Source organism: Parasteatoda tepidariorum, chromosome 7, assembly GCF_043381705.1.
Source record: "Parasteatoda tepidariorum isolate YZ-2023 chromosome 7, CAS_Ptep_4.0, whole genome shotgun sequence".
Lineage (NCBI taxonomy): Eukaryota > Metazoa > Arthropoda > Arachnida > Araneae > Theridiidae > Parasteatoda > Parasteatoda tepidariorum.
In genome coordinates, this window is record NC_092210.1 from 12,458,129 (window position 1) to 12,484,422 (window position 26,294).

Sequence of the window (26,294 nt, forward strand, 5' to 3'; positions counted from 1 at the left end):
CATTGTATTGTGTATATCAGCCGTATATAGACCACCAAAGGAACCGATCTGCAAATCTACACAACGGCCAGTTTATCATTCATAAGCTTCTCTAGACGATTTTCCAGTGATTTTAAAAAATGTTTTTATGGTGTTTTACAGCACAATATTATGGTACTTTATAAAGCAAATAATAACCAAAATATACTATTAAAACAATCTTACTCTGGCGATCTTCCAGAGTTTATAAAAATAGTAAGATTCTATGTTGCTTTACAACTCAAGATTAAGGTGCTTTATAGCAGAAGTTTGCGTAATTTTTTTTAATCGAATAAGCCGCTACCACTTCCACTATTACTGAAAAAAAAATATTTCGCACAAACTTTGAATTTTTAAGGGTTTGCAACTAGATAAATTTAGGATATTATTTTGACAGCTAACTTTGCTCATGACCTTTTAAGTGAAAGAAAATAAACTAACTAAAATTTGTAAAAATACGTGAGACAAATCGTAAGCAATTCGGTGATTTCATACACTAGAATCTCCTTGGCCAAATTTTGTACCATAACTGGATATTGTTAAACATAACGATTTAAAAGCTATGCGTGTTTTAAAAAGGTGCGCCTTAACGCATATAAAAATAAAGCAACATTTAAATCATAAAGCAACAAAAATATAGGGGTAAAAGAAAAAAACCACCTTGACGCAATTAACCACGACTTAGAATTCAAAAACAGAAAATAAGAAAGAAAACTTTTCATACGGATCACTTTTCTCGAGCGCTAATGACAGTGATTTGGATGTAGTGAGCTCTAAGCCAGGCAAAATTAGGCAAACCAAAATAACATCCGTCGTGTCTTCGTGCGGCGTACACCGTTGCACGCCCATTGTTTAGAGTTCTGAAGGGAAGGTGAAGGGGAAGTATAAAAAACGAAATGAATTCAAACCGTCACGAAACCGGGGCTATTAAGTAAAAAGGGAGGCAAGTATATGAACAGAAGAAAAAAAATTGCAAAAATGGGGGAGGCAGATACATTCAATGAGATAAAGGCTGTTTGCACGTTTCATTTAGTAATAAAAAATTCCCCAATGCGTTAGAAGTGACGGACAACAACCTTTTAGGAAAAGAAAAAATCGTAGTATCCACTTAGCGGCTCGGGTGGTAGATCACGTTCGGGCGACAGCAATCACGCAAGGGCGCTGGGGACACTTTCTCAACACCCTAGGGGTCAAATAGAAATAAAAAACATCTACATGTCATTTTTTTTTTTTTAAAGTGCATGATATGTAAACTTTCATTACTTTTTTACATATGACAAAATTATATACATCACAATAAAATAGAGAGGGGAAGAAAAAAAATTAGCTTTTATCATGGAGTAAGAAGATAAGTATGATCTTTTAATCTATTTGTACCCATATGATTTTTAATGCAGCTTAAAAAGACAAGGAAATATTCGTAACATTACCCAACAAACATTAGAAGAAAAACAACTTTTTACGGGTTATACCAGATTTGTTGTGAAAAGTCCCATTTCTAATAAAATTGTGAAAACACTTCTCATAATTTTGAGGGAAAAAAATTTGTATCTGTTTTTGTGCAAAATTACAAAAGCTAGCAGACTTTTAGTGTAAGAGTTGTTCTGAAAAATATACTCAGTTTTGTGAAAGTAAAATTATCGTTGATTGATGTTCTTTTTTCCATAGTTTGGTGAATTTGTGAAGTTTCTGCTTCAAAAATATGTTTCTTAAAGAATCGCATTTTTGAAATCATGATAGTGAAGACGTCATTGACTCAGTTTTTAAGGCAAAAAATTTTGTGAGGGATCGATTTTACGATAAAATATTTAGTGAAAGGTTCGTTTTAACAATGACTTTTCTTGTGAAGAGTTCATTATCGAACACAAATTTTTCCTAAATAGATTAATTATTAGTTTCCAACAATTTGTGTAAGATAGGTCCTAGAATGACCTACATTGGCCAACTTAGAACCTATATTGGCTAAATAATGGATATAAAATATCAGATGAAATCTGACAATTCTATATAGGACCGATATCGGCTGCAAGGCGGCTGTAAAATATCGAGTGAATCAAAAAATTCTATTTAGTGTCAATATCGGAAAATAACGGCCTTTTTAACCCTTACTGAGCCAAGATTCATGAATATTGGCCCAATAAGGATCCAAGTTATTTTGGTGCTAGGGATCTTATTGCAATGCGAAAGTATCGCTTTGATGAAATAAGAGCACCTTTACGCTTGAACGAAGCAGATATTTTGTTGACTTAGCAGCAACTTTTTAAAAAATAGTAACTACCCTGTCCCTAAAAAAACGATCAATCGCACCAATGGGTTAATATGCCTTATTTTCCTTTCTTTCTACGTCTGACTGCTACCAAGTACGATAAAAAATGTATTGTTGGCTCATTGCTTTAAGGTTTGTAATTGAACTGCCTAAAATAACGATAATCCGAAAAGTATATGATATGCATAATTCTGATTCAGTAGCAGCAAAAGTGAGAAATTCAAACAGGAAACATTACCAGGAAGATAATTTGAAACATACACCTACAAAACAGTGGAGGCAAACTAATATGGAGTAAAGAGGTGACAAGCGTTCTACAAGAGAAGTGGGGAGGGATTTTAAAAGGAGAGTACAGATGGGTGGCAGCAGTTAATTAGGTTACCCCCATCGGAAACGAAGTTGAATATCGATTTAGGTGAGAATAGAATGGTACCGGAAGGTTCATGCAAATGAAGCATCAAAATCTTCTGATTATCCGCCTTTTCAATTACCCCCCGGCGATAAAGAGGGTTGAGATGGAATTGAGCAATAAGTTAAAGGTACTCAATGACAGTGGACTGAGAAGATTTCCTAATAACGACGATTATAGCAGAACCAGCCCCTCTAACAAATGACAAGCGTTTGATTTAGATTGGATACGATATAAACTATGTAACAGGTTGCGTAGCTAAATTATTCAACAAAAAAATAAGCACTTTTCAAGCACTCAAAAAATATTTTTAAGCACTTTAAAAAAATTTCATAATTAGGCAGAGTTGGGAAGTTTTTGACAATTGACAGTTTTATCTTGTTTTAACAGCCAAGTCCAAAGAAAAAAAGAAAAAACAAATAAAACCATTTGGCATTGTTTTTGACAATTGTCAAAAATCATGAGATTTAGAATCAAGTAAAACGAATGGCGTTTTCATACGCTACGGACTGACAATACGCCGAAAATAGATTGGGGCTGAATTACATGTGAAAACGTTGAATAGAACAATGTGAACTGCGTCTTTTTGCATAATACGTAGCGAAAATTAACATGGTAAAGGAAAAATCTCATTTTGAAAAAGGGAAAATTAAGCACTTTTTAAAAAACTCAATGAAAAAAAGCACTTTCAAGGGCTTTTTAAAAACAAAAATCGAAAATAAGCACCTTTAACCACTTTTTAAAATCGCTACACTTTTCCAATCGCCACTTTTTATAATCGCAATCGCTTATAATAAATAGTGAGCTGGTGAATATAGACTGATGAATATGAGACTTATGCAAGAAGCCCAAATGAAGAAATGATGGTCAACTTAAAAAGAGGCCATTTATGTATATATATCGTTTTCAATTTGGGGCCCTATTATAGAGGTCAAATTAACACTCTTCCAACAAATGATAAGTATTAGATATTGATTGGATAAGGGGCGGCGAACTATATGAAATAATCAAGTGGACTTTAGAACGATAGGTATTAATATCTCGTGTTCGAAAGTAATTTCGTTTTCGGAGTAATTAAATTTTAACGATTTTAAAAATATATATTAAAAGCAGCATTTAAAAATAACTTGCATATAAAATGCAGAAATTTAATTACTTGAAACCCAACTTAAAATTGAGAGAAAATACATAGAAAACTTCGAACTAAAATGAAGGAATAGTTCCTTAACACACATGATCAACTCATTAAGAAAAAGTTGATTTTAAAGATTTACTATTTTATAATCAAGATACATTAACTTATCGTGTTTCCTTGTATCTAAAATATTCTATCAACAATTTTAAGTAAATTGCAGATAATTAAAGCTAAATATGGAGAGAAAAAAAAGTTCGAACCCAACATACCAAGCAAAATTTGTAAAGAAAATCAAATCCACCGTTAAACAATACAAATTTAATCAGCCTAACAAATATTGTCAACTAGTGTAGTCTTGTTCAAAGAAGATTACGCCTTCTATCAGTTACTTCCTCTTCGCTCAAAAAGATAAGAAATATCTATGAACTCCAGCCCTTTTAATTTGTATCTGAATCCAAAGAATGACAGGATGCAGTTTCCCAGGAACAGCACTTCCAATTCCATTTAAGCCAACAGTTCCTATTTGTGGAATTTCGGCGACCATCTTGTAACTTAATGGGCATACATTACATATGAAGCTTCTTTTTTTTTTCCCCTTCGAATCTTCAAGCGCATGATGTTTTACTAATGAGCCACTGTTTCCGAAACCTTTTGTTGCGTAAGTTCGCCATTTGCGAAATAGATTAATATCCGTGGAGCTTTAATTACGCTTCATTACAAAAGTGCGATTTTCCACAAAAGACAATTTCCGACGCGGAATTATGAAATAATGCAAATTTATGGTAATGCATTCCGATTGAAATAAAAGAGGAGGGGGTGGAAAAATCTTTTTGTTTGTGCTGGCATCGAAAATAGTTACCGCTTCCTGAATAGCTCATTGTCATTTTTACGAAATCAGTCTCTAATCTTCGTTTGGGTTTTTTTTTTAAAGCAATAAAACAAGTAATAAAATTTGAATAATTAAAACAATACCTCAGGGAGAATGATAGTAGAGAGATTTCATTGTAAAAAGCATTGTTTAAAATTATATTTTAAATTATCATGTTATAAAACTACCCCTTTTATCAAAGAAACTTTATCGAAGAAAAAAAAATCTTATTTTAACTTGCTGCATGACAGTAATCAATGACCAATTCGCAATAGATCCCGTGTAAAACAAAATTTTAATACACGTCAATATATTTTAAAGAAATTTTTAAGTTGAGTACGATTTTCTTTTCCAGTATACACAATCTTATTTCAAAAATAAGTAAATAAAAATGTGGTCATTGACAGTTGAATCACAAATTATAAGTCTATAAGTTTTAAGTATTTATAATCTGATTCAGAAAATTTTCTCTCGATTCATGTTTTTCTGCCTACTTTTCTTACATCATTCTATCACAATATTAAGAATCACTAACAATAACCGTTCGTTGCCATATCAAAGCGAACTTATACTATGCATCTGAATTTAAACCTTAAAATAATCACCTATAAAATACACAGACAATAAAAAAAGCTAAAGGAAGCGTCATTGTAAAGAAAAATACTAAATAACACTTCACTTTCAAAAATGAAATAAATAACCTCTAAATTAGATTAAGCATTATTTTACACCCCCCGTATTTCTGAGAACACTGAAAGCTATCGTATTCGGTTTCGAACAAAAAAAATAACCATCGATTGAAATTAAATTATTTACAAGGAGAAAAAAAGGTCATCTGTATCAGCAAGAACAATAACGGTGACACCAATCATCAAATACTACAATCGGATTAAAAAAATAAAAACACACAACCGGCTTAAAAGCTATAAAGAAACATCACTACTCGCAAAGATAAATTTCAACGCTTACGGCATTAATCACCTGTCTGTTGTTCTTTTAGCATATCTTAAAAAGACAAATTGAAAGAAAACGCCTCCCGGGCCTCTGGTACGTGTTTACTTAGCGCAGAACACGCGTGAACGACTGAAAACAAAAAGAAAGTACACGCTCCAAGAAAGTCAACAGCTACACTGTATTAGATCTTTAACCACATCCCGATCAAAATTTGCTGACTAATAGGTTTAAGCTGACAGCCGGATCATTAAACAAGTAGGTTAAGGACTAGCTAAAAAGTGAAAAGTGCGAGTATTTTGAGAAGAGAAAAAAAAAGGCAGCGAGCTACGATGGAATAATGATATATAAAAATATTAAAAAAAAGAAGAGGAGTAATCCAACCATCTAGAAAACGTTGGATGATTTCTGGATTGCGACTTCCTCGGCTGATTGTATGTCAAGTTGTTTTATGGTGCGTTGAAGATGCTATTCTATTATGTCAGAAGTTTGTTGTTTCTTATCTATGACGGAGCTGAGAGTCCTTTTTAAATGCTGAAAGCGTAGTCAATGCTGCGAGACGTCCGGTGGGCTTTGTTTGCTGATGATTTTGTCTTTTTTGTATTTTGTTTTATTCCCAAAGCTGAATGGAAGCTTTTAAAAAAGAAACACAATGGTGAGCGTCGTCATCCGGTCCAGAGTGAGAAAAAGGATTACCGAGGACAAGATTCCTGGGAGAATACTTCCTCAACTTTCTGCTCATCATTAATTGTGGTAAATGATTTTAATGCAGGATGAGCGAAAATAAGTCATCCTTAAGCGCCTGAAAGAAACTAAACAGTGCAAATCCAAACAGTAAGAACTTTCATCTTGGCTGCGAATAAGCAGCTTTGATTCCAGCAATAGATTTATGAAGAATTAGAATGCAGGACGCCATACATTAACAATTTGTTCCTGAGGAATCTAATATTTCTTTCGATTTCTTTTTGTGGGTGTATATATCTCATTGAGGAACGAAAAAGCAGTTAGCGCGTAGCCCTAGTGTTTAGAGCCTAAGAACATAACATTTTTGATCATAGATTTGTTTCGACTTAGATGCATTTTTCGATTAATTACCTCCTCTAGCTGATCATATGTCAAGTTGATCATATGTCAAGTTGATTATATGTCATATTAAATGATATGATGATTGTCCCGTGAAATACAAAGATTTGATAGGTGAGTCAGCTGAAGTCACATCACTTGCTTTTTGAAATTTCACTATGAAAGGTGCATTTTATTTTTAATTAGCGTACGATTCGTATAGGAAAACCAACAATTAATTTGGATAATTGTTCTATAAACGTATTTCACTTTCGATTATTTGGTTTTGAACGTATTTGATAGATCTCCATTTCTTACTCGACTAATTGTATGCCAGGTTAATTTGTCCTAAGAAAGTGCTTGATTTTTGATGAAAGTATATGGTGATTTTCTCATGAACATTAAAGATTTGATAGGTCAATAAACTAAAACCACATCACTAGTTTTTTGATAATTTTACTATGAATGAACATTAACTTTTCATTAACCTATGTTTTGATAATTGTCAAATGAACACAGAATTGATATGAAAACTACCAAAAGTCACATTTGATTTCTGATAATATCCCTATAAACGTATTTGATTTTTGATACTTTAACGTATTCTATTACGTATTCTTTAACGTAGTTTTTAAATTGCGACTTCGGCTGATTGTATGTCAAGTTGTTTCGCAAAGCATTTACAACGCTATTCTACATATTATTCAGAAATTTGTTAGCCTCTTATCTATGACGAAGTTGCGAGTTTTTTCTTTTCTTTTTAAATGCTGCAAGTGTGGTGAATGATGGGAAATGTCTGGTGGCTTTGTTTACTGATGATTTATCTTTATTTGTATTTTGTTTCATTTCCAAAGCAAAATGTAGGTTTAAAAAAAAATAATAAAAACAATGGTGAGAGTCGTCATCCGGTCTGGAGTGAAGAAAACGATTAGAGAGGACAAGATTTCTCTGGAAGAATACTTCCTCAAACTTTCTGTTCATATTAACTGTGGTGAATGATTTGAATGCAGGATGCGCGAAAGCATATCATCAAACAACACCTCTGAAAGGATGTTGATAACACTATAAAACTTCCAAACCGTTTCCCATGAACGTATTCACTTCAAAAGTTATTTCCTACCAGTGCTAATATTATATGATTACTACAAAAAAGGAGATGAAGTGAAAAAAAAAATTAAAAAAAAGTTTAGTATGAATAACCTTATTAGTCACTCATTCCGACATTTCAAATTAAAAATTAAAGACTATCTCGCGTTGACAATATTTTTATTATATATTTCTGATTATATAACAGAGTTCCCTCTCAATTTCAGAAAGAAAGAATTCACCAGACTTTTCCTTGTATACCAAGTAAATTTCAAAGAAAATTGAGACCATATTTTCACCAGAAAACTTTTGATTCTTTTATTTGTTAACAGGTGAAGTATTAGATTTCCCGTGTAAAAAAAAAAAAATCATTAAATGAGGATGGAAACATTTCAGTTTTACTATTATGTGAATTTTTACATCAATTGTAATAAATGTTAGAATTATTTAACTCGAATCTCAAAATCTGATTGTGGTTACTGACAATTTTAAGACTGGTTGGTTATTTTCCGGACATGATGAAGGAATATTCCACGTTTTTGTAAAAAAAAAATTATTACTTTCCGTGATTTCTGGAGTTAAAATAGAATTCCCTGACAAATCCAGGTTTAATCTGTTCTCCCTGACTAAGTTGCATACACATATTAACACATATGTGTATGCAATTCTATTTCAGTAGTCCAAAGGAAAATCCAGTAGAGTTGGCAGCTATGCTTTCATATAACCAATTTAAATCAATGCTGACACATATGTGCAAACTTCATTTAAAAAATTAAAAAAAAATTTAAAATAAAAACTGCATAACTATGAGAACATTCGAAGGGTGGAGTGGGTGCTTGTAATTGTCACTGAAACAAGGAAAGAATAAACAATATAATTTGAAACTAGTGATATCTGCCCATAACAACTCTGTCATAACTAGTTAGACTGCAATAACTGTTCATGACAGATTTCTAGACTATAAGCCGTAAAGATTGACGGGCGCTAACAAAGCTGTTAGATTGAAGATTACAGCTAAGAGAAATGATGAAGAACGAGTAATACAGAAGGCGCAATTCCGGTTAATAATACCAGCAGAACTGACGCTCACGCTCCGATGGGTCCCCCGCAGGGGCAGTGGGGCATGACTTTTTGCCACTCCATTAAACGAAGACAGAAAGGAATTGTTATAGTAGGCGAAAGATTAAAAGATTGTCTTTTTTTAATCTATGAAAAGCAGTGCGTAGATTAAATAATTAATAAGTGGGTTCATCAATAAAAAAAATGTTCTATAGACAATAGAATACTTAGAATAAGACTAGTCATAATAGCTGTAAGGGAATTCAGGCATTTGTTTTTTCATTGGACTACTTTAGCAATTAAAGAATATAGCAGCTTCCTGATGCTGATAACATGAAACAAATCAATATTTTTGTAAAAAAAAATTGTTAGATTTCGTGAAAAAGAACGTTTCGGAGTAAGGTAGTAAAAGAAAAAAAAATGTGAAAAATTTTGCAAAAATAAAAATAAATAAAAATTAGAGATTTCACACGAGTAAGATTTTATTTTGGGAACATTAAACTATATATTATTGGTTTATTTTACCAAACAATTAAATTTCGGATATTTGAAATCTCCATTATTTAGCAGATGACTTATACACCCGACTTGGGTCGACTTACATTTTTTAGCTAAAGTGCAGCTAGCAATACAGTTAAGAGTACAGGTTTTTAGCTTCTAAAATTCACAAAAATGTAACCTAACTTAGTTTCTAGTATGCTGTTCAGTCAAGTACCCCTTGAGTACAATTAATTCAGCCAAGTAGCCCTTGACAAAGTTATATGTCACTATCAAAAGTTAACATTTAAGTACAGGGTCGGTCTGAAGGTAAAAAAAAGAATTAAGACCCGATTTCTGCTTTTTTTTTTCAAGCGTTCTAATAAGTATTTTGGAGCAATTTAATCTTTTCCTCGTATATTTTCCATTCACAAGATAAGCGAACTCTGTAAAGGGTCTCCATATGTACTCACTTTTCGCCCAACTAAACATATTCAACAATTTAAACCGAAAACAATAAGCGCGCCTTTATTATTCTGAAGGAGTATTAATTCTTGCGAAATTAATGTGATTTTAAACTAGAAAAAAATTACAGTTCACAGATTTCGTTTTCGTACAAAGTAAAACAATAACCAATTATGCTTGTTAATACTTCTTCCATAGACCGATTGATTACAGGAAGGTTTGTTTAACCCAACTCAAAAATAAACAGAACATAACTACTATTCAAATATCAAAGCGAAAATAACAATTGGGGTAAGCAAACCCAAATAACCATTTAATGTCTGAGTAAACAAAACTAAATGGATTCCACATCCACTTAAAAGAGAAAAGAAAATGGAAAAAAAAGAGAGCTCTAAGCTGGTATAATTTGGACCATAACTAAATGCGGAGGACAAGTTATAAAAAAGAAAGCCGAACAGAACCAGCTCTCGGGACAAAAGCTCATTCGGTTTGAAATGAGTGAAAATTCAGCGAAATCTTTATTTACGATGCAGAGAGCCGGGTTGTTTTTCAAACAATGCCAATTGACGAGCCACACTCCAAAATGCCCTGAAGCCGAGAAGGGGATATATACAAAGTACCCATTTTTTCAGACATAAACCACTTTTAAAAGAAATAATTTGTTCTGAAAGAACTAATTCCCTGACAGATACAATATTGTCTTAAAAACTGAAAGATTAATAGGAGGTGCATTTGTAGGATTGGAAAAAAAATCTGGCTTAAAGTTTGGCGTTTTTTAGGATTTAATTGGGTTTCTTTTGAGATTTATTCGGCTTCCTCAGAAGTGTATTGTCTTTTTTTTTTTTTTTTCTTCCCCAAAGCGATTGGGTTTTCATTCCTTAAAGTCTTAGCCTCGCCATTATACCATACCGTATACCATACCATTATTTAAATTTTATTTTGTTAATTTAAAAGCACTTTAGAAATATCATTTGAAAATTGAATGCAACTAAACCAGACTCACAGGTACGAGAAAGTATCATTTAAAATAAATTTTTAGAAATAAATTATTTTCCCATTTCAATGAATTGTGATTTGGTATATCAGTTTCAATTGTATTGTGAATTAGTATTTCAAATTTCTGTGAGAATACTTCAATATATTATTTGAAATTTTTGTTTTCCAAAAGTGCAGCATTTTCCAAAAAGATTAACTAAAAATTTTAAACAGAATAAGAATATAGAAGTAATGGAATACAAATATTTTGATATATAGAGTTTGTATTCTATTCGATTATAAACTGAATAATTAGACCAGAATTGTTAATAACAAAATGTAATTATTAAAAAGCCCACTTGGGATGTTTCATGTAGATTTTTTTGAAAAACTCATCCTGGTTTTTCCGGGTTGGGTAAAATCATTAACCCTAAGCATTGAAAATTAAATTAAAAACATAATACCATTATTTTAACTAAATAGTTTTGAATAAGAGAAACGAAGAAATAATCTCCATATTCTTTCAATTAAACAAAGAAATTGAAAAAAATATTTTGAATGGAATGGAATAAATAGGACATGCCTTAAAATAAGACAAACTTCAATAATTAAAGTATCATCGACTCTACGCTTATTAATTATTAACAGATTAAAACCAGAAGCAAGTAATTGAAAAAACAAACATAACCATTTCGAAATCATTCCAATAACTTGTATAACTCAGTAAAAAAAAATGAAAAAGCATAACTTAAAGCTTCCCGATTACGTCACCCTAAGACATGTCTCTTAATAGAATATACGATAAATTTATGCTGTCTTAATACAGCGAAGCGAAAATAATCAAATAATCGAAGGAGGCCCACCGGCATTAACTTCAACCGCGGAGAGAGAAAATAAATAAGAGAGTCAAGAGACCATTAAAACTTTGTCTCGCTAAATGGCAACGGTCCGTAGCCGCAAAAATAACGCTTGAAGGTCAACGATTTGTCGTCAAATAATCAATTTTATTCTGACAAAAAAATCGCTGTTTTTCTTCCTCAGGAAATTGTTCTTTGGCAAATAATTTCCAAATAAAATAAAGTTTAGACAATAACATTATTGTTTGAATTGCGATAAGGAAAGTACATGTTTGTTTAATAGACATTTTGTACTCAATGCCGTATCGCTGTGAATTTTAGCAAGATTATCACACACTCAATTTATCAAATGCACACTTATTTCAGGAAAAAGGACTGTTACACAAACCATTAATTCAAACGTATAGTAAGAAGATTTTATTATGACAGTATTGTTATTTCCATCATGCGAGCTATAAACTAATCTTAATCATAAATTAGACGTCTGATTCTAGCATAAAGAATGTAACCCAATACAACTAATAATACAATTTACACTTTTGCAGCAGTTCATATTCGCTGTAGTTCAATAAAAATAATGGAATTTTCAGATTTAGATAAGCAAAATTTGCTTAAGACTTAATCATCCATTCATATGCATCAAGCATATGCATCTTTAGTGATACTGTTGTCGCATTGTTTTTATTTTTTTAAATGCAAAAATAAAAAAATTTAAGTTTGGGAATGGGAATTTCAAGTTTGAAATTAAGTTCAGGGGGGGGGGAATTTTCTTGGAGTTTCAAAGAACAAAAGTCTAACTACAGAAGAAAATTTCAAGGACAAAATAAATAATATATATAGATATAAATTAATGAATAAATACAACAAAACAAAAAACTTAACTTAAAAACATAGCAGTTAAAAGTAATTAAAAAAATTCTCAGTTTGAGCATTTTCTAGCCTGAAATTAAAAAGGAACATAAATAGAAATGCAAAACAATGCACAGGAACATTGTTTAAAATAACAATACCAACAATTAAAGACAAATCTCAAATAAGTATTATAAAAGATTGAGTTAAATACTTGTATCTATTGATTGTAACTGCATTTAATAAAAAAATTTCTTAGAAAAATAAAACATTTACAAAATTATCCAAAATAAACCGCCATTTTGAGCAACCATGCAAGGTAAACTGTTAATTGTTCTATTTACAAAAATAATAAAAAGATAACTCGCGAAGTAGGCATCAGTAAGGATAGACCTTTATCTATCACAACTGAAAAAGATTTACTCTACTTCAAGATCATTTCCTTCTTCCTACATAAATAAAACCTACATCATATACTAATCATTGGCAAACAAACAGAAATTGATACCAAATGAAATAAAACCGACGATGAATATTAAACATAACTTGGATCATTTCCAAATTCTAATCATATCTGAATTCCAAGTAGTTTCAACGAGACCCATACATAATTAATCTTTAAATATATTATGACTGTATTTAAAATAACTAACGCCACACAGGGAGAATCATTCCAAAACGATGGATGATAACAGATCGTTTTCAAGATGGACTGATGCCAGTTGGCAAAGATGAAAAACATAGACCGGAAATCTCGCGCCAAACGTTACACTATTTGTTTTAGGAAAGTGGCATAGAGAAACCGATGACACATGCTTCTTTCTATGAGAAATAGACATTTGATATGCTTCAATAGACATAGCCGACCAACGTAATTTAGGAAATGGCATTTGAATAATTTATTTTCAGTCGGCAACAGTTCTAATGTTAGCCATAATAAAATAAGTCGTCGCAGACGATCTATCAGTTGGAAATTATGAAAACGAAAAATTCTACTTTAGATGTAAAGTATTTGTAAAATCGTTTGCGTTAATTTAGATAAAACATCACATATTTATTATTTAGTTTAATTAATATAATCTGAATAATAATTAACTAAATTATTACTTAATATTATACATTTTTATAAAATATTAACTATTTAATTTCTCTAGAAAATGAAAAGCTAATATTATTAAAAAAAAAATAGTATATGAGGATCGTCGTCTGTTAAAGTTGAAATTTAAACTATGATTTCTAAAAATTCCAGAAAGGTACTCAGGAACACTAAAAACTATCTTTAAAGGAGTAAGTTAAAATAAGTTGAGGGGATATAGATAGGATTTATTTTAACTTTATCTGTTTTGTGTAGCTAATAAAAGTAAACCTTTTGATAGATTTTCAGTTTAATACACAGAAATAATAGTAAGTTTTTATTCCTTGTAGAGAAAAGTTTTTAGAGAACTTAGAAGTGAATTAGTAGAGAATGTGGCATAGAGAAACGGATGACACGTGCTTCTTTTCTATGAAAAATAAAAGTTTGATATGCTTTAATTTTAGCAGGCAACAGTTCTAATGTTAGCCATAACAAAATAAATAGTTGCAGACGATGCATCAGTTGAAAATTAAGAAAACTAAAAACTCCAGGATTGATTTAACGTATATACAGAGATTAATATGCAGAATAAATTAATATTTTTTCAATCATTGAAGATAATAGTTTTTAGACAAATTAATCACAATAGTAGTTGATTGTTTTTTTTTTTAGAAGTAAAGTTTATTGTTGATGCCTAGTTAAATTATAACGCATTATTTTAAAAATTGTTTGCAAATCTAAAATAATCAAAAAGCACACTTATCCCGAATACTTTTTAAAGTGGTAAGAAACTTCTGGAAACATAAGTATGGAAAAAAGTCTCTGGTTCATATCGTCAAGATATTATCTTTAGAAGTTGTTGCAAGCAATCCAGCAAAAAAAAAAAAGAAGGAAAAAAAATTAGCTTTAAAAAAATCCTTAGAAAGATACGAAGCCTCTGACAGGTGTAAGCAAACACATTGAAATAGAGGAAGTGGCGACTTGATTTCTAATTAATCACATTTAGAAGCTGGATTATCGCCAAACTAAAATGGCGTGTGATTTATAATAATCATCGCCTCTCTAATGTACTTTTCCTAGGATCCCCCCAAAGAGGAAACACACAATAGGAAATGTTACGTCACTTCTTTGGGAGAACGCCAAACCAAAGGTAGAGTCATTATCCTAACAACCCAACAAACATGTAGTTCGATTCTCTCACCCCTTCCCTTTTACCTTTCATCGACATAGCTTGAGTTTTAAAATACCCTTAAAAATAGAAAAGGATAATTATACAGTAATATTATAAAAATGACCCGTAACAAAACAATTATTTTCTTAAAGAACAAATAAAAATTTGATAGGCACAATATAAAACCAGTTGTTGCAAAGCTTTTTTTTTCACCAACTGAAAATGTAAAGTTTAATATTCGCAGTAATCATAATAAGATTGCAAGTGAGTAAAATCACTTCGATTTAAACTATATGCTGCATACGGTTATTGCAATGCAACTATTAGTTTTTCCGTTATAATTAAAGAACATTACGAAAACAAACTTCTTTATTAATAAACTTATAAAACTTGTTTAGAGTTGGGTATTGAATCAGTGATTCGAACAAATAACTCATATTCAAACAATGAACTGATTAAATTCAGTGCTTCTGATCAATGAGTGTGATTTGAATCACTTGACTCGATTTAAAATAAATCACTTGATTTAGGACACTCAACTTGAATCCCGATTTCATGACTTGATGGAATCACTCAATTTCGTCGAAGCAGATTTAAATAATTAATCATGCTAGCTCAAATTTAAAAATATTTTTTACAAAATAATATTAATTATTTGCATAAAAATGAAGAAAGCAATGGAGCAACTTTAATGATTATATGGATAATTGTTGGAATCAAATTTGAAGCACCGATTCGTTTCACTTCAGTGAACTGATTCGAATCGCATTAAAATGTTTCTTTTTGCCTAACCCTACTTTGACTTGGAATCCTTAAACAAATACATGCGTTAAAAGAAAGAAAAAAGAACGGTTCGAGCAGTGAAATAATTCGAATCGCACTAATGCTTCGTTTCGCCAAACTCTAGGACAGCTCTAACGTTAACAAAATAGATACAATTAAAACTATATCAAAACATATCATATTGTGATTATTAATTTTTAAAAATACGCAAGTGCAAGCCCAAAATTCATGTAATTCATCGTAAATGGAATTGATGAGCATATTAACCAACTTATGACATTCAAAATTTGCATCCATAAATCTCCTAAATACAACCTTGAACTTAAAAAAGGGTACAAGATTAAAAAATGATTTCATTTCGAGGCAAAGGAAAGCATGAGCAATTTATTTTAACCCTCAATACTACTTTTTTCCCTCCATAATCGTTATCACAGAGAATAAAAACCTCACAAATTCAAAACGACAGGGCTGGTGAAAAGCAATGCTGTTGCTTTTTACCGTGACAAATGCTTTCATTTGCAAAGGAGAAGTCTATTGGCTGACGTGATCGGAAAACTTAAGTAGAAAAAGAAGAAGAAAAAAATTATCGCCACTTTCCTTGTAAATTCCCGCCCTTGGCGAAACACTGATTGAATCATTTTTAAAACATTCTCATCGACAAGTACAATAAGGCTTTCATTAGGACAGGAGATCAGGGGAAGGGGGAGATTAGTAGAAATTAAAAACAGTTCAAAAAGATAAATAATATAGAGCAGACGATTGTTACAGTCTGATAATTTATCGATTAAAAATTAAATCGATTGAAGAATATTAGCCAGCTGTGTGGAATTTGATATGATTTCGCACAAGAACAAAAAAAAAGGTTATAATAATTAAATTATAAAGAAGAACAGTAATCACATTCTTAAACAAAGCTGCTGTGATCAGTAATTGCTTTATAGTTAGCAATAACGAATACTAATTTTTAGAAAAAAAATTTGGTAGTTTCCTAAATGTACGCATAACATATTTATCTAGTAATTATTTTTCAATTAATAATTTTGGGGAAGGGTATAAATGAACTTTTTAAGAATATTTTAACCAATTTCGTTGCATTTGCAAATATAATTATCTTAATAGTAATGTGTAATCTCCAATAGCGTATTGTTCGACAATATTTTCTTAACATCACATATAGTTGGATACTATTATACATTTAATACAAAAGATTCTCTAACTGCGAACATTAATAAATTTTAAATTCACCAATTAGAAAACGAGTCAGATATAGACATCAATGAAAAAGGGTATTCAATAGTGCAATCCTAAATTTTCTTTCAAAGGCAGTTTTGCTGAACCCAGTATTACTTAAACTTTCTCACATAATATTGCTTTAACAACACAATGCTCTGCTAAAATCATAATTTGGCTTTAAAGCCTCTATTAACTAAAATGACAACGGCTTTGTCAGCTAACTTCTATGTTTAAGACATCCTTTATTACATGATTAACATTTAAAAAAATGTTTAAAGGTTCGTTTACACAGAGTATTAGAAAGTAACAGAATTTATGTTAGATAAATTTATTTCAATCTTAATAGCAAAATAATTATCACGACTATAGGCTACATTTCATGGGATAGTAGCTAATCATAAAAAAACTCACATAATATTCTAAAAAATAACTCAGCACAATGTGCTTTAAGACATCAATATATAAGAAAATTTTTTATAAAAATAAAAGTCTAATGTTAATCTATATGTAATTAAAATGCACTAAAATCAAAGTACATTACGCTTAACAACCAGCAATTTTACCTCCATTTTCAGTTAAGTTGTCTAAACTGCACACATTTAAATGAAGTAACTACAATTCGAATTGTCAACGAAAAATCGAAAAATAACCACCTTTTAAGCATCGGAAATCGGTTTTAAAAATAATGTATATATGTTGAAGTTCTAATATCAAATTCCGATATTTAAAACAAATTACATTTTCAGTTTTGCACTTACTGTTTACATACCGGTGTAAAAAACTATCATTAATAAAATCAGCAGATCAAAAACAAATTTCGTAATATAACATAATAAGAGATATAAAAACTTTTAACATATCCATAACTTAATATTTTCAAAGCTACAAAACTTCACGATAGCAAATTAACTAAAATACAACAATTAAAAGCCGATTAAACTCAGTGTTCACTAATCGATTCAATTTGTAAACGATCCCCTATCAACTTTTAAGTTTTTGCTAAGCAAACATTAGAGCGGCTCTCTAAGCCAGCCGTTAAAACACCGGTATCAAACAGTTTCTCTTACAGCAGATGATAAACAAAACAAACGATAACTTCTTTCAGAAGCAATTTCGTAACAGCAAGATAAATAATTGAACAAATTACGCATTTTAAAATATGCACCATATTTAAAAAAAGAAATAAAAAGAAAATACTCACAGGATGGCGGGCCGGATACATGATCTATGTCATAAATTGTCTTCAAACCACGTAAATACAATAATAATACACTAGGCCTAGCTCCTTTGTTTAGTTGATTATGGCAACAACAGCGCCATTTGGTGGGAGGTAAACAAATTAACAGATCCAACACAATATCCGGCGGTTAAAATTCCAAGCGTTTTGAAAACTGGTGCCACAGGAGTTGAAAAAAAGCACAGAAATATTCTAAAAAATGCTAGGCCTAACCATTTTTACAGCTTTGTATATCCATTGTAGAGTAGCACAGCACAATCGAATACTTTCCAAAGGGACAGGAACGAACACAACACACAAAAACCTACTTGTTCTGTGCGAAGATGGTTCCAACAACACAGCAGCGAACCAAGCAGACACACAACACACAACCCGTACCCGCGGTTTGACAAGAGCGATTGCGGATATGCTCTCACGCTCAGATTGGCTTAATCAACAAACATGACTGTTCCCAGGCGTTGCCCCAACCGTCCCACGTGGTACGACAGCTTACACTGAGACCCCGCCGCCAATCGACAAGACACTGAAGCTGAAGCCCCGCCTTTTGTAGGAGGAGTTACGATGGAAGAGCAGTTTGACAGCTGGTCGTCAAAAGCGCGTGGTACACTCCAGCTTGTCCTTGCGCTGTTAATGCGATTCACGAAGCAGCCAGCCGGGCGATCATCTCGCTCCCAAAGCAAGATAATTATACAGAGTTTGATGTTACTTTGGATGGGCACTTGTGCGTGTCGTGTTGATGTTGAACAAATGTTCAGTGGAACCTTTTCAAAACCATAGACCGGTTTTCTTAGCCACCTTTTATTATAATAAAACGTGGGCGCTTTAATTTTCGCTGGAAGCAAGCGCGGATGGGCGAAAAATGTTTGGCCGAATTTCGGCGGCTAATCAAAACAAACAGCATCCCGTGTCTAATTAGTGGTCTCCGCGGGTATTTTAATGGGTCGCCCTTAGCACCGTGGTTCAATGAAGAAAGGGCGTACACATTAACTTACAATTTAAAAAGGTAGCCATATGTCATCTATAGTTTAAAAATATGAACACTTAACTTTTTTTCTTTTTTTTAACTCTCTGGTTTAAATGAATTCTATCGATGAAAAATACCTGATATTTTGACACTCCTATAGATTTAAATACTCAACATCACTAAATGTTGCTTATATATATACAGTGGAGCATCGTTTATACGACGATCACTTATACGACGTTTACATTTATACGACGTTTTAGTGTGGTCCCAAATCATTCCTATTCATTTTAATGTAAAAATATATCGTTTATACGACGCACAGAATCGGTTATACGTCGGTTTTTANTCGACTCCCAAATTTTGGGGCAGATTGGTAATGGAGCCTTTTGGACTCCCTCCTACATCAAGGAAAATAATAAATATGAAAGAAGTAAAATAAAGTTTATTTATGATTTTAAAAATAAGTCAAAATCTAGAGCAATGAGCATGTGCACTTTAAAAATTAAAAAGTGGTAGTAATAATTAGGTAACTTTTTTATAGGTATGTAAATCTGAAGGAGGATATGACGGAGTGAAGAGAAAAGCTGTAATAAATCCCAGGTGATAAAGTGGTGGTGAAATCATGGGGCAGATAGTTAGGGACAGCACCAAAATCAGGAGAATCTAGTATTGAAGACAATCACTGAAAAGGTGACATTAAAATAATTAAACTGTTAGTTTATTAGACAGAAAAAACTCGAATATAGCTTCGCAACCACTTACTTTTTCCCAGCAAGCATACTTTTTTTTAAATTTTTTTTTTTTTAAATGCTACAAAAAATTATCCCGGGAAAGATTTCAAATTTAAAATCAAAAATGAACTTGAGGAAAGAAAAAATTTGAAAAGAATTTTTTTTTAGAATTTTCAGAAATTTAAATTTCTAACTGCAAAAGGAAAATGCAAAAGATTCCTAAAAAATATTCTAGTACTTGAAATTTTATAAATGTGTTCAAACATTAATTTTGTTACAGCCAAGGAGAAAATCCAAACTCGATAGTTCGATTCTGTAGATAAGGACTTCTTCGTTCTGGACTGCAGTTGAAAACAGGCCAGGGATGGAAGGAAATCGTCGAGAACCATTCGGCTGCCCAGTGCGCACCCTCTCCTGTCCCATCAATGATGATGATGATGAAAGTTGCATCATTTATTTAAATTTAATCCTAAAATTAGATAATACAGGCAAAGTTGAAGTAAAAAATTCGGGAGAGGGGGTGGCGACTTACTTACTCACTTGTGATTTGCTCATTTTCTCTAAAAAGGGGGAAAGAAGAACTCAATATTTCTCTATTGATTAAATGCATCTTTCCATGATTGACAAGTGCCATTAACATTCTTTTATTTAATGAAGAATAAATACGAATATACGTCTTTGCTTATAATTACTAGATGAAGTGATTTTAATATTAGTAATAATTTAAATTAAATATTATTTTAATATTAATTATAATCGTACAAAAGTAAACTATAATATGGTACCAACACTATTATTTTAAACTGTAATGTATCAACAATTCAAATGAACAATATCAACTATCCGTTTCTTTTCAGGGCTGCTAGGGGGTGTTGCAACCCTTTATTAGGATACAAACTTAAAGAAAAGCTCTTTTGGCATCGACTTTTCGGTTACTTTATTCAATAATCTGTTAACTGTAATAATTATTGAGAAAACGAAGAAAAAATTTAAATTTAAATTTAGGATTAAAATAAAGTTAGAAAGTATATAATGACATATTTAGACTTTTTTCAGAATTTTGATTTATTCCATATCAAAAATCTTTTTCTTTCGCCGCTACACGAAAACAAATTGTTCGTGTACTCAGTTTTAAATTTCATTCAAAAATTATTCAAACTGAAATTAAACAACCCTGCTTTAAAAAGAAACCTAAATAAATATTATTTCACGCATTCAGCTATAATTTCAGAACAGAAAAGTTCTAACTCGCTGTCTAAAATAGACATGCCTGGCTTAAAAGCTCTTACAAATAATATAACTCTTTAATGACAATCTTTGATCACGATTTGTTTTGACAGCAGTAGCTGCAGGCATGACATGATGTAATTAAACTTATCTCCATAATACAGCATTTATACGTGGCACTCAAACACTGAATCAATTCAGGAAGAACACACTCATAAAGGTTATTATTTTAATAACCTTTCTGGAACATTTTATTCAAAATGCGTGTTGTAGGTGTAGTAGTAAAAATTTGAAATTATCAACTCTGATCAAAGCTGTCTCTGGGTAGCAAAGGTTCTGAAAGGTTTTTTAAATTAAAAAAATAAGTAAATAATAAATAAATAAATAAAAAATTACAAACATTCGAAGTTCATTTTTTTTAAAGTTCAAAGTATTTTTTACAGTGCACACAATATTTAATAAAAAAAATAGCCATTCAAAACATTCTTATAAAAAAAAAAAAGCATCCACCCATGAGTGATGCCATTTTTTTCCAATATTTTTGATTCGATTTTCACAGAGTAAAAAAATGTCCATCATCCCTTTAATCCCTTTTGTCACGTGTGACGCAATATTAAAACACATATAATTAGTGCAGAAACAAAATACGCATTATAGATCATATTTCAAATTTTATTTCTAAATTTTAACTACACTTTTCATTTTATTTCATTTTATAATCGGCGTTGAGCAAGCGACCCACCTCTGAGTTTAACACTATCAATGATCAACTCCGTAACCTCGTAATTTTGAACGCAACCCAGAAGACAAGGGGACACCTGGATCAAGGAATGAGACAAACTAGCCTTAGTAGAAGTCTTTTTAATGGAACTATCCCACATTTGCGTTACATATAGAGAAAACCTCTCATAGTCAGCGTAACGGCAGGGGGATATTTTACGTCGGCACTGGAGTTGATGCGAGACGGAAGCCAAATTTGTGTCGATGATCCACCGCTGATATTCGAACCTGTGTCGCCTCATTGGAAAGCGAACCCTCAATCCCCTGAGCCACAGTGGCACAAACTACGTTCTTCAATAGCATTTGTGAGTATGACAATAATAATGATTAGATAAGCACTTATGCCTCTCTATATTAAAAAATTGCAAGTGCCGCCGCTGTTTTGGGTGTTCAAGCAGACGTTACATTTTGTCTATTTGCGTAAAAACCATGACAATTAGAAACTTGAAATTTAAGTGGATTGTAAAAAAATGTACAGGGAGTGCAGTAAGGAGAAAAATGGAAATCAGTAGTAAGTTCGAAAATTAATAGCTAGAAATTCAACTACAAAGCTGCTAAGAAAGCCATACTTGTTTTAAAAAAAAGTTTTCACAAAGGTTTTTTTCGACATTCCAATTTATTTGAGATTTATTGTAATTTTAAGTGCTTCTTTCGTGAATTTGTTCTCACATTCTTTTTCATTTCTTACGTTGCATTTTGTTGAGTTACCAGCTAAAGCGCTGTCCACGTTGTAAGACCGATGTCAAAATTACGTGGCATTCCAGGCTGTTCTTCGATGGCTCCGTTGTAATATGAAATGATGCTTTTTTGAGAATAATATGGTATCTTTACAACTGCTGTGAGTTTGCAACTGTTACTCATGACTGTTAGGTCAAGTGCAGCCTGTTAGCGCTTATTTTGAAAATGGTCCAAAACGTCAATATGGAGAGAACCCACAGTATTTGTGAAAAAGAAAAACGTTTGTGGCCTAATTTTTTAATATTTAACAACTTACTCCATTGCTGCATTACCTGGGCTCATAAAAATATGCAAAAACTGAGAATAAAGCAGTGATTTTGATAATTTTTATCTTGGTGGAAAAAGTTCGCTAAATTGGTCACTTTTAAAAAAGTTAAATAACTTTTAAAATATTTAAATTATTTGTCTGTTTTAAAGCCCAGATAATTCTTCCCGTCAAGATTAAAGTATAGCTTAAAATCATCGCATCGCTTCAAGTGTAAGGCACTTAAGCAATGGCTTTTTTACTTTCCTTGGCGACAGAACTTCGAAAAACAGCATTAAAAAATAGAGCCCTGAAAAACGTAGCTGGGTGCTGTATGTGTGCGCGCAAAAACTGTAAAATTTAAAAAATTGAAATTGCTATGCGTTGCAGAAGACTGTACAGGAAGTACTACGGAAATAAAAATTTAACATTCAGCAATTCGTTCAAGAATAATTGACCGCTAAACCATGTTTGGTCCATTTGTAACGAGTTGAAATAAAACTCGTTGAAAAAGAGCCATTTTTATTTGAGAGCTTTGAGCGAATTTCGTTCCGAAATTCCAATTTATTCGAAAGTTATTTCAAATTTAAGAGCTTTTTCATTCTTTTTTTTGTTTTTAAGTATTAACTATTTATGCATTTTTGTAGAAAATTTATTTTTTCCTCACGAGATCTTCATTTTATAAGCTCGAACTCGAGTAGATATCAGTCAAAAGGAGTAAGGGACTACATATTGTCAGATGTAAATTATAAAAAATTAAAAAAAAAGAAAGAAAAAAAGAAACTTAATAAAAAGTGCTAAAAACCATTCCTTAATTTTCTATCCGTTCCTATTGAATTGTTTTTAAGTTTTGCCAACGTGTAAAAATATTCCTCATTTTGAATCACACAATCTGTATTCCTTAGGGTAAATTTTTCCTTTCTAGTACAGAACATTATATTCAAATTTAGGTAATCGTCTATTTCGTTACGATTAACAAACTGTCAAAATGTTCTTACATAAAGCTATCATAATTGTATATTTTGGATACAAAATGTTCTGTGTTTTTGTGGAAAATAATGCGTTATATTAACTCTGACGGAGTATCTTAGTTGCTGGAAAAGATGGAAAGAATATGAAACAAACAATATAAAATATTTAGTCTGTTGCTTTTAAATATTTTTATTTCTACCAAACTGTTAGAGACATCACACCCCAAAAAGTGGTTTAAAATATGTTCGGTCATAAGTACTACACAACAATGATTACTGTATTCTCCGCAAACTAAGTAATTTCTTGACATCGTGACTAATTTTTGATATTAAAATCATTAAACCAGAAGTTCTATTCTGTGACATCTAATTTGTTTATTTAGTTTTGTGCAAAATTTCATTTTAAATCAAACTAATTCTGATCAAATGACGAGGTATTGAATACCTGAGAAAATATTAATTGATAGATTGGGAACTATAAAATTCCCGAAATATTTAGCAAGTGGTTTAAATCATGTTCGGTCTTAAATACTTATTTACGTCGCGTTAGAGCTGCACAATGGGCTATTGGTGACGATCTGGGTAACATCCCTGAGGATGATCCGAAGGCAAGCCATACCAGTTTTGATCTTCTGCGAAGGGGATGACTCCCTGCTTTAATAGACCAACGACTTGCTCATGAAGTCGAGCACTTCACGTTAGAATAGTTAAAAGGAGCGCTGATATCGCACAAGCTTGGTCCCTTTACTGGCTGATCAAAGTGGTCACTTACCAGCACACGAACCGCACTCAGTGAATCTGGATTTTGGTGATCTACTGGGAACCGTGTCTTACGATCAATCCATTGTGGGGCCCAAGAATAAATAAATAATGCATGAATTAATTGATAGTAAAAGACAAAATATAGGTCCTGGTACTAAGAGACAAAGATTCTGAATTGAGACTCAGAGGATCTCAAGTTCGTTTCCCGAAATGATTGAAGAACCTCCTTGAGATGAATTGCATGAAAGCCCTTCATTTAGAAGTTTCATCCTCATAATCACTGTAAAGAATGGAAGTCGGAGTAATATGGACAAATAAGACTAAAAAGGTAGCACTTTCATGTCCTGAAGTCTTTGAAGAACCTCAACACTTACAAAGGAATGTCATATTAATGCTAAACTATATCAACAACTTAACTGTTACGTATCAGGATATCCCAACATCCTAGAATAAACAGGTACGGCAGTGGACTGATCATAAAGATACGGTTCCATGTAGAAAACCGAAGTCAAGCATTACTGGCTGCGTTTCATGAGCTGGTGACTTAGATCCGTTAGTAAAGGGACCAAGCTTGTTTTGACAATTCTAACGTAAAGTGCTCGACATCATGCGCAGGTCGTTGGTCTACTAAAGCGGGGAGCCATCCCCTCTGCAGAGGATCGAAGTTGCGATGGCATGTCTTCGGATCATCCTCAGGTATGTTTCCCAGACTGTCGCCAATAGCCAATTGTGCAGCTCTAGTGCGGAGTAAATAATGTACCTACCTACCTAGAGTGAACTGTGAAAAAAAAAACTAATGTTGGTTCCCGTAGGAAAGTGACGCCCTCTATGCCTGGGTAAACAAGGTTTGAAGCTATTTACTAGACTTCTCGGTTACTGTACTCTGTAAAAGCTTCGTGATCAATGATAAATACAGAGTGATCTGTATTTATCATTGATCACTATGCTTTTTATTGGTATTTCCATCCTCCAACTTTCCCGAAGAGATGTATCATTTGAGAATTTATGGTATGAAATATAACAAGGGACAAACTTTTTTTTCCAACAAAACAATATTTCAAACAACAGTCAAAACACTGCATTTACAACATAAAATCATGAAAATAACAAAAAAATATGTTTTCCCTTATTCTTTCATCAATCAATTTTTAAATCTTATTCTTTCATCAGAAAACTTTTATCTAATGACGTAAGCGATTATTTTGTTTTTGGTAGACACTCCTGGAACTCTAGAATTCAGATGTACCGTCAGATTAAATTCAGATAATGATCAAGCCTATTTACAAACGGTTACAATGAAATTCAGTCTTACTAGTCATACAGCCTTTCAACTGAGGTAAGGTATAATTGTGGTAAAATTTTTAACTTTTATACGAGGTTTTTTCCTCAGGGTTGCTAAACAACGGACTTGTCCGAAAAGAAATTTTCCTTTAACACAGAAGAGAGTATTCTCAAAAGATCCTCTTGGACTATGTTAAAGAATTTCGAATGTTCATACGAAGTCTATAAGGAACTCTAGCACTTATAAATGAATCACATAAAAGCACTTATGGAAAAAAAACTGACATTGAATGCCTGTTGATTGAAACTCACTTCTTATTGAGGGCGTGAGGTCTGTTGTTGTTGTTTCTAATGTCACTTACCACACGGGCAAGCCTGCTTGGTGAAACCGAGCAAATTTAAGACAGAGGGTGCGTTTCTTGTCTTTCAGTGGTGCCATCTATGACCAAGAATTCGACTTCTGTCACAACATACGTCGCACCCGTTTATAGGACGGACCTATTCATACATCCATTCATTCATCCACAGATCGTAATTTTGACCTGAATGAGAGAACGATCGATCTCCAATCCAGTACCCCCAGAGGTATTGATTTTTTATGGGAACATGGAGGACTT

The 26,294-nt window shown here is 32.1% G+C and overlaps 1 protein-coding gene across 14 annotated transcripts in view; it reads right to left on the reverse strand.

Annotated features, from left to right (window-relative positions):
- LOC107445501 (transducin-like enhancer protein 4) overlaps nt 1-26,294 on the reverse strand; it is a 164,754-nt gene that overhangs the window by 103,594 nt on the left and 34,866 nt on the right. For 2 of the 14 annotated variants that reach the window (XM_071183078.1, XM_016059906.3), the window contains exon 1: nt 17,941-18,732. The exons of 6 other annotated variants lie outside the window; for them this stretch is intronic. In XM_071183078.1, coding sequence (XP_071039179.1) covers nt 17,941-17,961 — 21 coding nt within the window. In that variant the 5' untranslated portion in view covers nt 17,962-18,732. Of the gene's footprint in view, nt 1-17,940; nt 18,733-26,294 lie in introns of those variants that run through there. 6 more of the 14 variants (XM_071183079.1, XM_016059913.3, XM_071183083.1 and 3 more) reach the window with 3 other exon arrangements.